This window comes from Coregonus lavaretus, assembly GCF_964263955.1.
Source record: "Coregonus lavaretus genome assembly, chromosome: 24".
Taxonomy (NCBI): Eukaryota; Metazoa; Chordata; class Actinopteri; order Salmoniformes; family Salmonidae; genus Coregonus; species Coregonus lavaretus.
Window position 1 is genome coordinate 14,763,381 of NC_140011.1, and position 13,366 is coordinate 14,776,746.

A 13,366-nucleotide genomic window follows, 5' to 3' on the forward strand; every position below is an offset into this window, starting at 1 on the left:
AGGTGTGATGGTGTGGGGGTGCTTTGCTGGTGACACTGTCAGTGATTTATTTAGAATTCAAGGCACACTTAACCAGCATGGCTACCACAGCATTCTGCAGCGATACGCCATCCCATCTGGTTTGCACTTAGTGGGACTATCATTTGTTTTTCAACAGGACAATGACCCAACTCACCTCCAGGCTGTGTAAGGGCTATTTGACCAAGAAGGAGATAGATGGAGTGCTGCATCAGATGACATGGCCTCCACAATCCCCTGACCTCAACCCAATTGAGATGGTTTGGGATGAGTTTGACCGCAGAGTGAAGGAAAAGCAGCCAACAAGTGCTCAGCATATGTGGGAACTCCTTCAAGACTGTTGGAAAAGCATTCTAGGTGAAGCTGGTTGAGAGAATGCCAACAGTGTGCAAAGCTGTCATCAAGGCAAAGGGTGGCGACTTTGATGTTGCCAAGTACATTTCATTGATCAGAGTGAGAATAAGGATCTGACCAGTGATGAATTTGCAGGGAGCTCAGACATTATTTGCCTGCCCCGTAAACAGCTGTTTGTCATAGCAAGTGAAAAAAGGAATGATCTGTAAAGTGTCTTCACATTAATGTATACAAACAAGATCTCATCATTGTACAGCTGACAGAACAACATTATAAGGTAGACATGCTGGTAGAGGTTCTAAGCACTGATCAAAGTAAAAATGTTTGCTCATCCAGTGTACTTGCAAAGTGGTTCGCCGCTGACAGACAGATGGGCCTACCACACATTCAACCAGATGCAGAGCTAACACCAGGCATAGTAACACAGTTGTTCTCTTGTGATGTGCTTGTTGATCAAGTACATTAAAATACATGCATTTCTCATGTCATGGATCGTGTAAATTGGTTCCAGAAACATCAGAATCAACATCATTTCAAGTCCCCTGTTGAGGTTTGGGCAAGGCATTGAAATCTGTTTCAGAGGCACAATTTATTACAGTTCAGAGAATTTTGAACCGTTGTGCATATTGTCAGTATAAAGTGCAGTTTGCCAGATCTACAGAGAGTAACTGTAGTAGTACCCGTTTCAAGCAGGGCTGTTTTTTAGGCATTTGGCTACTTGGAGGTGAAACTATGATAAATCAAGGGGCCTAGCATTGGAAATTTGAGAGCAAAGCTACTGTTTATTTCTTACATTGTAGAGGTAAAATACGTTTGATTATTCATCGTTGTGTTTATTTTATAAAGTATATCATACTAAAAGTTTTATTATCCATTTTTTTATATGGAACTTTGCATTGTACAGGGAAACTGCTTGAGGTGTTAAAATCCCATTTTTAGCCTTTAATCAATGACGTCTTTGTGCATTATGTTCTTTGATATTGTTTGCTCTCTTTTATTGCGCTTGTTTTTTCATTTGATTGTTTTAAGTGTGTTGCTATTTTAAATGCACTTCAAATAACGTTTGAATTGAAGTTTGCTTTGATATTGCATCTTTAATTACATTTACGTCATTTAGCAGACGCTCTTATCCAGAGCGACTTACAGTTAGTGAGTGCATACATTATTTTTTATTTATCATACTGGCCCCCCCATGGGAATCGAACCCACAACCCTGGCGTTGCAAACGCCATGCTCTACCAACTGAGCTACATCCCTGCCGGCCGTTCCCACCCCTACCCTGGACGACGCTGGGCCAATTGTGCGCCGCCCCATGGGTCTTTAATGAATGATTGCATGAATATAGACTCCACTAACTTTATAGTCTATCATTCTTATTAAGATGTTTTTCAAATGTATGAACTAGGTTATAGGCCTACTAAATAAATGTTTGGAGTAGTAAAAACCTGTTTTGCTTTGTCATTATGGAGTGTTGTGTGTAGATTGATGAGGAAAAAAACAATTTAATCGATTTTAGAATAAGGCTGTAACGTAACAAAATGTGGAAAAAGTCAAGGTGTCTGAATACTTTCCGAATACACTGTACATGTACACACTTGGAAACAGGCTAATTAACACAGTGACCCTGTCTTTAGCATTTCACTGTGATGGCTGCTGTAAATAAATGGGACAAATTACTGCCAAAGAAGAGTGATTTACTCCAAATGCTCCAAATCACTCCAAAGAGATTCATTACCTTTTCAGTTGAAAAGGTCAAGTGGGTTCAAATTAGTTCAGTCAGTTCACATGAGTAGCAGCTCTCAAACACAATAGGCCTAATACTCAATGAAAATGGACCTTGGGCCCTTTGACCCTTAATGTTTCATATTCATAAATATTATAATGACCACTTCATAGAATGCAGGTTATACAAAATCCCATATTTATTTTATAGAGCTGTATATGTCCACCATCGAACACATGATCTCGCTAGCAATTACAGTATTTTTCCTCTCAGTGGACATGCTAGGCAGACAGAGAGGAAACATCAGCGGCAATTATGGCTAATATATGCTAACAACATAATTGACCTTGAAATGGCCATTCAGTGTCTATGGAGAACAATTGTTTACTCTACCATCAGCTCCCCTGAGGCCCCACTTGGCATTTCTCAATGATGTTGTGTAGGCCAGTGCCAGAGCACCATGTTTTTACAGACAGAGAGAGGCGGTGGATGCAGTGTTTGCATGGGACTAGATTTAATCAGCTCGATTGTATTTTGGCAGGGGTGGCAGGCTTAAAGAGCACTCATGTGAGGGCACACACATGGACACATGCACACGTACACCTTTTTCAAATTTGATTTCAACATTGGGATACAATCTACACTTGGGATTAATCCTTTTGTTTCCAAGTGTGTCCGCTTACGCTCAGCAAATACCAAATCAAAGCCAACCAAGCCAAACCAAACTGAGCCTGTGTTGCAATTAAACGACAAACCCAACAAGACACAACACTCTTTCCATTTTCAAAGCTCCATAAGGAATACATTTACATTTGGACCAAGGCCAATCTTTGCTTACAGAGCATCCCAATCCAATACTCTGCCTGGCACTCCCGCTATATGGCAGAGAGAGCGGAGACTACAGGGAACGGAGTGATTTATGCTAACACCCAGGACCTGCCAAGTGCGTCAGTGCTCCAAAAAATCTGCTTTAACAACAATAGAGGGAAGAATTAAACCAGCCAGACATCAGTTAGAATGATTTACCACAGCAACGGTGTGTTGGAGCCCGGTGAGGCTCAAGCTTCTCGGAAATTAGTCACTATGAGTCTCAGAGGTAAACTCATGGTGCAAGGCTAAGCTAGCTGATGTAGGCTAGGCCTCCATCCATTGTTTAATCCCCTGGCACTGTTTTGATGGAGAGAGACAAGGGACAGGAGGACAGGAGGGACAGGTACAGAAAGGACTAAATGCCATGCTGGGATGGAGCTGACCATTCTAAATGCCTGGGGCACCTGGTGGCTTGGGGGTTTGGAAGGAAGGTGGGAGGGAGGGAGGGAGGGGATGGTCAGGAAGGGTGTGAGGGAGGTGATGAGAGGGTGAGCTGTGAAGGAGGTGATGGGAAGGGCAAAATAGAAATCTGTGGAGGTTTCCGGTTAAAGTGGAAAAGTTGGAACATTTTCCTCAATCCTTCACTTTGTGAACAGATTTTGATATGGAGACACCCTAGATTTGGCCCCTGGGGGCTGTCGCGGCCATCTTACAAAATTACTGCCAACTGTGACACTATTTTACAGTTCATAAGGACTATTTTTAGATAAACACTGGTATTGAACTGGTATTGCTCTGTATCCTACACCTTGTGATGACAGCTTAAAACACTGGACGGTTGAGCTAAAGGATTAACTCTCATGTGCAAAGTGCTCTCTCTTTCTTTCTCTCTCTTTCTTTCTCTCTCTCTCTCTCTTGCTCTCTCTCTCTCTCTTGCTCTCTCTCTCTCTTTCTTTCTTTCTCTCTCTCTCTCTCTCTCTCTCTCTCTCTCTCTCTCTCTCTCTCTCTCTCTCTCTCTCTCTCTCTCTCTCTCTCTCTCTCTCTCTCTCTCTCTCAATTCAATTGAATTTAAAGGGATTTATTGGCATGGAAACCTATGTTTACATTGCCAAAGCAAGTGAAATAGATAATAAACTAAAGTGAAATAAACAATCAGAAATTAACAGTAAGCATTACACATACAAAAGTTTTAAAATAATAGAGACAATTCAAATGTTATATTATGGCTATGTACAGGGTTGTAAAAATGTGCAAATACTGTAGTTGTAGTACAAAAAGGGAAAATAAATAAACAGATAAATATGGGTTGTATTTACAATGGTGTTTGTGCTTCACTGGTTGCCCTTTTCTTGTGGCAACAAGTCACAAATCTTGTTGCTGTGATGTCACACTGGTATTTCACCTTATAGATATGATAATTTATCATGATTTGTTCTCAAAATCATTGTTGGTCTGTGTAATCTGAGGGAAATATGTGTCTCTAATATGGTCATACATTTGTCAGGAGGTTAGAAAGTGCAACCCCCCTCCCCCGTTCTCTCTCCCTCTCTCTCTCTCTGCTCATCTGACACAGAGTCACAGGCACACCATGATTCCTGATTTGCTCTCGTCACAAACACGCAATCTGGTTGGTAGAGCCTATATGGGGGACTGTGTATCCATTGATCTTTACGGGGTGCGTTTTTATTGAGACGCGCGCGGTGCGTCAACCTATAAAAGATGAGTGTGGCTTGGAGCGCGGGACCAGACTTTCCCCTGTTCTGTTCTTGAGGTGCGATAGAGACTCCATACAAAGATACTGAGCAATATGGAGGGGACTTTCCGAGAGCATCTGTTCTTCATTGTGTTATGTCTGTCTGTTCTCAAGGGAGACACCAGGTACATCGAGGTAAGCCTCTGGAGGCACTTTGCATGTTTTATTAACCTTTTTCGTTCCCATGTGTTTCCTGTACTAGACTTTGTAATACAAGCTCAATTAATGCAATAATGCTTTCTGTATGAGAAAAGTTGTTGCAACTTTTTGTACTCAGTCAAATAATGTTCTCATTGTAATAACTCCCATTGCGCACTTGATTTATGCATTATGTAGGCTACTAACCTTTACTAAAACCCTTGAGTTATCTTGCTTGACGGTATATTGCTGTCACTTGTTCACATTCAATCTTGACTTTCTTTTTCTAAATATTATCTAAATGTTGTTGTTTTTTTGTGCAGGAAAATGACATTACACCAGAGGGATTATATGCACTTCTTAATTCAGAGCTCAAAAGAGAAATACCAGAAACATTAATTTACAGCCGACCCCTCCGTAAGTAACTGACTGAAGTCATTTATTAAAAACCGTTAATAGGCATATTTGCCATTTACATGGTCGATCTGTGAAGCAATACTTTTTTTGCCGACATGATCAAATCTTCTAAAATGCTTTTATTTAGCATGAAAGGTAAAAAAAAAAAAACTGAATTTGTCAGTCACAATTGTGTATGCATTTTTGTGAATAATAAATAATCAAAAATAATAAATGTGTGATTTAGGCCTCTTGTAAATTATATAATTATAATCTGCACACAATGTAATGTTAACCCTGTCTCTGTCTCCATTTCTCTCTCCCTCTCCATGTCTCTCTTTCTGTCTCTATATCTCCCACTCTCTCCCCCCCCCACCCCCTCTGTTACCCCCACCCCCATCTCCCTCCTTCTTCCCCTCTTCCCTATCTCTCCCCTCTATTTCTCCTCCTTCTCTCTATCCTCTACCACCTTCCTTTATTCTTCCCTTCCTCCTCCTCTCCCTCTCTCAGGGTGTCTGGACATGGTGGCAGTAGAGGGCCAGTTCACCTTCACAGCAGACCGGCCTCAGCTCAGCTGTGCTGCTTTCTTCATCGCTGAGCCCAACCAGGTCATCAGTGTGGAGTATGACAGCGTTGACATCGACTGCAGGGGAGGAGACTTCATCAAGGTAACCACACATGCACATGTGGCGTGCATGCACACACGCACAACACACACATACACACACATACACACACACACACACACCACCACCACCGCTTTCACACCCACATACATCCCAAATACTCCCCTCCCAGCTCCCCCTTAACTGACGTCAGCAAAACCAGGTCCGGGGATAGATTAACATTTCCAGACAATTGATGTGATGAAATTCCCGGCAGATTATCTTGTTGTTATTTGTGCCCAGGCATAATCCCTCACCTTACCCCCTGGCCTGGGAACACTCGTTCTCAGTATTAGATCATTACGGACTCCTAAATACCACAAAATGATATAGTCACTTAGCAGATGCTGTCACCAGGGGTAACATAGGGTCTTTTCCTGTGTCGTTTTTTTAAAAACTTTACTCTGTGAATGTGTGCTAAGGCTGCAATTAAGTCCCACCCTTGATTTACAGCCAGGTCACACCAGATGGACTTCAGTATTCCACATTTATCCAGTCCCCAGGACGTCGGGAGATGCCTTCAATACTGTCCACTAGGGGCAACGTGAGCACCTATTACCATCTAGTAGGCTCCAAGGATCGCGGGTTCAATCCCAGTGTTAGGCACTCATTTGTATTTTTCCTGTTTTAACACGATCCCAAACCTTAACCCTTACCTTAACCAGTCGGAATGAATGGTTAAACTTAATTGTACATTTTGTTCTGTTTTAACCCTATCCCAAACCTTAACCCTTATCGTAGCACTTTACACTCATACGCATATGCGGGTTGAAAATGGCAGATTTTGGCAATGATAAGCACCTAATTGGAAAGCAGTGGCTGTACAGTAACATGCTATAAATGATGTCAGAGGTCAGTCCCCATCCCTCCCGTTAATTGGGCTTTTGCATATTTGTTGTTGTCTGAGTGAGGGAAATGCTTTAAATTAAGAGGACTCAGTATATTTTGAAAGATGAGACGTTGAGGATTACAATAAATACTGATTTGATGTCATATGAGCCAAACACCTGTGAGTCCAAATGTGCACTTCACATTTCCATATTATACAACTCATGTCATATACAGTGTCAACGTTTTTGATCACTATGTTTGATGTACGGTTACAAGATGACATGGGGTCATACCCTGGGTTGTTCTGAACAGAATGAGCCTATGTTTGTCTATTGTGAAGAAAATTTGCCGTGGACCACGCACCTGAATGCACGCATGGCTCCTTTCTAGGCGCACCAAAATGACAATCTGTTTCTCTGAATTGCCTTGTGAAAGCCTTACACTGTAAGATCGTATGTTGGCAACAGAACAAGCTTTCAAATGATGCCCACTTGACCCAGATTGCGATTTATAATGGGCCGTTTTTGGATTGTGTCAACAACAACAGTAATTGTGTTGGGATGCAGGGTTGTGTTCCAAACAAAACAACTAGTTCCTCAACGGCACAGCTAGGGGTGCTCAAAAAAGCACCTTATAGTTGAAGACTCTTCTTTGAGTCATAAAAGTGCATTGAAATGACTTTGGAACTGTACACACTTTGGAGAGGTGTTCGGCCACTTGGAGTTAGTCCTCTCTTTCAAACCCTTGTCATTTTTTTGTCTTATGCTGCACCTAACTCACATTTTCCAGGAATATTCTTATCATGTTACTGAATGGATCCAGAATATTTTCAGATTTCGTTATCAACAAATGCGGCGAAAAGTACAGTAAATGTAAAATGCACATAAAATCAACAGTGTAATGTTTGGATTCAGTCTTGTGTCAGGTGAACTGTTGTTTCCTCAACTTTGGTCAGATAATTTCCCCATAATCTCCAAACTGTTCCCTTTCAATTGATACCATGCTTATGCATTTGCTTTTCATATTTCTTCTGTAAGAAACATTTCAATTTAGCCCTATCCATATCTGCCAATTCCCACGAGTGTAAAGGGTTAACCAGTCGGAATTAATGGCTAAACATAACTGTAGAAATTTGATGTTTGAATGGTTTTGATTAAGTCCACATCTCTCTCCCCTCTCCTCTCCCAGGTGTTTGATGGCTGGGTGATGAAGGGAGAGAAGTTCCCTAGTTCCCAGGACCACGCCCTGCCGCTGATGGAACGCTATGTGGACTACTGCGACTCTGGGACGGTCAGGAGAACCGTGTGGTCGTCTCAGAACGTTGCCATGCTGTTCTTCCGCATTCACACTGCCGGGAGCTCCTTCACGCTGACCGTCAGGAAACCCATCAACCCTTTCCGTGAGTAGAGACCTGCACTAGCTTGATGGCCAGTCTTACTGTTAATGACCTTTAGGGTTTTACTTTGAGTGCATGAGCTGAAGCCCCGTTTATACCTGGTTCTAACATGCGTCAGTTGTCCTGATCTTGTCCACATTCTGATTGTGCCCACATTTGTCGACAGGTGTAGACAATCAAAAGACGCATTGTGAACTGATTGTGATTTGATCTTCCTGACCACCTCCAGAGGTAGTCGAAGATGCATCTTGTACGGATATCCTTGAAGTGTAAACAAATCCTGACAACCTAAGCTTAAAGCCAATTTATGCTTGCTCTGAAAGGCGCCGTACAGAAGGTTTGAAGCAATTGCAGAGTCTCCGGAGGCTTACGGAAGCCAAATCGAGCTCCGTACCGTATCGCCAAGCGCCTCCCAAATTTTGTAACAATGCGGAGGGCTCTGTATAGCTCCGCATTGACATGATTGGTTGACGGTAGGTGGGGGCGAGAGGTCCTGTATAAACACAAACTCACTTCCTTGACAAGAGCTCTGATCTGCTCCACAAAGTGCAAGTAGGCCTATGAATGCTCTGACTTCTGCTGTACGGCCACTGCAGATGTCGGATTGACCATGTAGAGCCTCATACATTTGTCCAATGTCACTGTTGTCCCGCTCTCTAAAAAGAAATCACACTGGCCAGTTGAAGTAGTAATTATGGACAATGATACCTCTACAATTCCTCCAGAATTAAGATCATGGTCTTCATTAGAAACCAAATGCCTATACTGGCACTGTGGTCGGATGCCATAGTCCAATAGAAATTAGAAAACGCATATAGAAGTAAGGATATTTATGACGAGATATCGTCCCGAATGAGAGAAAAAGGGTTCTCCCGTTCCCACGTCCAATGCCAGCAAAAAATATTAATAAAATAACGGAAAACATCATACAGAAAGGCCAAGGACTGTAATAGCAGGAGTGCCATTAGATGTGCCAACATGGGGCAGGATGCCAATGTAATGCTATAGTACTTATAGTACTACATGTTGTAACGCCAGGGTTGTGTGTTAATGCTTTAGTGACCCTTTAGGTTGTACACGTCTAAGCTGCGTACGTCTAAGCCGTACTTGTGTGTGTGTTTGCATTTGTACTAAGCAATTTTGCCCCCTTAAATGGATGCATTTTTGCTAAATGAAGGTCAACATGTCTAAAGACACGGATATATTGTGGACGTCGTTTAATCAGCCCCCCGTACCTCTCTGATTCAGAGGGGTTGGGTTAAACATTTCTGTTGAATGCATTCAGTTGTGCAACTGACTAGGTATCCCCTTTCCCTTCCCATGTTCCCCTCCACCTCTCCCCCAACAGCCTGTAATATCATCTCCCAGACACCAGAGGGCAGCTTCACCATGGTGATACCCCAGCAGCACAGGAACTGCAGCTTCTCCATCATCTACCCCGTGGAGATCAAGATTGCTGAGCTCAGCCTGGGACACCTCAATGACTTCCCCATCAAGGTGAGCCCTGAGCAGGGACACATCTGAGCCTAGAGGTCCGAAGCACTGCTGGTTTCCTTTTCTCCCCGGGAAATATTTTGGTTGATTAATGTCACTCACTGATTAGCCAGAGATTCCACTCACCATGTTTCACAGGTCTGAATCAAAAATACAGATTAGAGGGGAAGAATAGAAAAAACATCAGCGCTTCTGACTTCTGGCAGTTGTAGCAGAGGGGGTTTAGTGAACTACCCTGCCAAAGACCTAGAGACCTGTGTTAGGTCCCAATGATGATGAGGGGATGCTTTGTCAGCGGAGATGAGTGTGCTGGGATATGTGTGAGGGGGTAGAAGGAAGGAAGGAAGGAAGGAAGGAAGGAAGGAAGGAAGGAAGGAAGGAAGGAAGGAAGGAAGGAAGGAAGGAAGGAAGGAAGGAAGGAAGGAAGGAAGGAAGGAAGGAAGGAAGGAAGGAAGGAAGGAAGGAAGGAAGGAAGGAAGGAAGGAAGTAAAAATGCTTGTTAATCCATTGAGTTGGTCTTCTCTCCAGAGGTCCATCCCAGGCTGTGCGGGAGCAGGGGACTTTGTGGAGCTGCTGGGAGGGAACGGGATGGACCCGTCTAAGATGTTCCCTGTAGCTGACCTTTGCTACAACTTTAACGGTCCAGGTGAGCGGCACCCACACCATCACCATCACCATCATAACTAGAGTAGATCTTTATTAATCCCACCCATCACCATCCTAACTAGAGTAGATATTTTATTAACCCCACCCATCACCATCCTAACTAGAGTAGATATTTTATTAAACCCACCCATCACCATTCTAACTAGAGTAGATCTTTATTACCCATTTTTGAATGGAAAGTCCTTACAGTGTGTAATTAGTGTATGACCGTTTTGGACTTTCTCTCTTTTCTTTCTCCTTTCCTCGTCCTATAGCCCAGATGAAGATAGGTTGTGACAACACGGTGGTGAGGATGGTGTCCAGCGGGAAGTTTGTCAACCGGGTGGCGTTCCAGTACCGTCTGCTGGACCGGCAGGAGCTGCAGAGGATCAAGGTGAACAGTGTGGAGGATTTCTGCTTCACTGGCTGAGCTCTCTGTCTCTCTATCTATCTCTCCAACCCCCCATGTTGTCTATCTACTACCTAACTAATGGGGACCACCCATCACCGGCTGCCAAATCTACCATGAGACTGATTACAGAAAAAAAGCCTGAGGGTTGCCAAAACATTCTGTTCTGTACTACATTTTGAATTTAAAGAGATTTATTCATTTTTTACTCATTTGTTTTTTTGCTCACTATATGTTCAATGAATTGCGGCTGGCGCTCAAGCTTAATAAAGTGTTATTTTGTGTTTGTGGGCATTTCTTGGTTTGATTCCGTATTTAGATTGTCTAACTTGTGTGATTATATGCAGTACATGACCGTGCAAACGGACCAGTGAGGGTGTTAGCAGGGCATTTTTGGTTCACATCCTTATTTATTTTGTGAGACAATGTGTGTGGTTACGGGACTGTGGAAGGAGGCGAGTGTTCAATAGAGTATGTAAAATATATGTTCATTGCTGTTATCTATATTTATTTGTATCAAACAATTTTTTTGTAATAAAACTGAATCGCATGAGAAAGCACTCATTGGAGCTGATAATTCCTTTAATTTTTTAATCAGCAAGATTATGCAGAACTAACAGGGTTGGCTGTCAGGGGGAGGATGCTGGGGGGGTGGGGGGAAGGGGGGGGGGGGGGGGGGGGTTCTGAGGGGTCACTGTGAAGAGGAATGGAAGATGTCAACATCGGTCACGTCTCAACCTAACAAGAAAACCCTCTCCAGTTCATGATGACACTGAATTTATGCACTCTTATAATAGTCATACATTGACATTAATTTTAACTACATTTGTATCAAATTTGATTACTTGAGTTCCCTTCAATAGAACCAGAAATAACACTGTAATATTTTGGTATCAAAGTCATTCCATGTCCTGAAGAGCAATCCCTCCAGTTCATGATTACATTTAGATTAGAATGTATTAATACCGTAAATTATTCATACATTGATTTGGAGTATTATGCCACATTGCACATGAAACAAACCAATAACAAATTCTCTTGATGAGACACTTCTAGAAGCGGGCTACTTTTGATACCGAGGGTCGATGGTTAAAAGCTTTATTGTTCATTTAGGGTCAAACAGTATTTTGTATTTGGTTTCCCGTACACAGAATTAATCACAAACACAATGATATTCAGTGATATTCAGTGAAATACAAATATCGGAGCCTCAATAAGCCACTGTTTTCTACCTGTTTGTTGAAGAAGAAAAAAAACTGAACACAATAAACCTTTCTGCCACCCATTATATAACATGCCAATGCTTATGAATGACTTCTGATTTCCTTTATAAAGGGTTAATGAAGGCTTCATTAAGCCGTATTTAAATGTCTCCTTCATTAAAAGTGCCATATGTCTGACGTAGGTATGAGTAATAATCTTCTCCCCCTCTCTCTCCACAGGGAGGACAGGGGAACATGGTGTGTGGGTGTTGCTGATGAGTGCTGGCTTGATTAAAGGTCGGAGTGTGTGTTATCCCAGTAAGACACCTGGCACACCGCACCGCCCCACTGCTAATTGATAACGATCTGATATCACCCCTGGAGGTGTGTGTGTGTGTGTGTGTGTGTGTGTGTGTGTGTGTGTGTGTGTGTGTGTGTGTGTGTGTGTGTGTGTGTGTGTGTGTGTTTGTAGCAGTGGAGGGTACGCAGCTGTGTGAAGAGTCCTGCAGTGATGTCACGACTGTAAGTCATCTTCAATTATAAACTGGGTGGTTCGAGCCCTGAATGCTGATTGGATGACAGCTGTGGTATATCAGACCGTATACCACGGGTATGACAAAACATTTATTTTTACTGCTCTAATTACTTTGGTAACCAGTTTATAATAGCGATAAGGCACCTCGGGGGTTTGTGGTATATTGCCAATATACCATGGCTAAGGGCTGTATCCAGGCACTCCACGTTGCGTGGTGCTTAAGAACAGCCTTTAGCCGTGGTATATTGGCCATATACCACACCCCCTCGTGCCTTATTGCTTAATTGTAAATTGGTCTCACACTGACTCACATCAATGCCTAAACTAGCAGAAAATAGGTGTATGTGTGTGTGTGTGTGTGTGTGTGTGTGTGTGTGTGTGTGTGTGTGTGTGTGTGTGTGTGTGTGTAGGGGGGGATCTGTGATGGAAGCTCTGAGGCAATTGTGGCGTATGTAATTGATTTCTGATTACATGTTGGGAAAGCTCAATCTGAACCTATGGCTGAATTTACACAGGCAGCCTAATTCTGATATTTTTCCACTAATTGGTCTTTTGACCAATCAGACCAGCTGCCAATAATTTGGCAAAAGATCAGAATTGTGCTGCTTGTGTAAACACAGCCTTTGTGACCTGTGAAATGTATGACCTGTATCTGCAGGAGTTGCTTGTTCAAGGCCTGCTCTAGCTATTACACTGAGGCGCTACACTACTGCCAGACTCCAGAACAGAGGACACTAGTGCCAGGTGTCCCCTACTGTTTTGACATTCATTACATAAATGTCCATCGTCATAGCAGGACAAAATGCACACCCTCAGACAAAGTTAAATAAAACTTACAATTTACAATGTTTTCCAAGCGTTTTAAATCTAAACATAGACAAAGGCGATATGCACTTTGATAGAAGGGAAACGCCAAAGAGGATGAATCAGGCATGAGGTCCTTTTAAACCGAACCGTGCTAATGGTCCTGTTGAGTAATTATTATTTTACATAGGTC

At 42.6% G+C, this 13,366-nt stretch overlaps 1 protein-coding gene across 1 annotated transcript; it reads left to right on the forward strand.

Annotated features, from left to right (window-relative positions):
• Positions 1-4,712: 4,712 nt before the first annotated feature.
• On the forward strand, positions 4,713-11,191 carry LOC311100154 (corticotropin-releasing factor-binding protein-like; the record flags this gene model as incomplete). The annotated part of the gene is made up of 7 exons (XM_084140937.1): positions 4,713-4,793; positions 5,120-5,213; positions 5,703-5,860; positions 7,877-8,087; positions 9,433-9,581; positions 10,107-10,224; positions 10,499-11,191. The coding sequence occupies 7 exons, from the start codon at positions 4,713-4,715 to the stop codon at positions 10,651-10,653; spliced, it is 966 nt and encodes a 321-aa protein (XP_083997063.1). The 3' UTR covers positions 10,654-11,191.
• Positions 11,192-13,366: the final 2,175 nt, after the last annotated feature.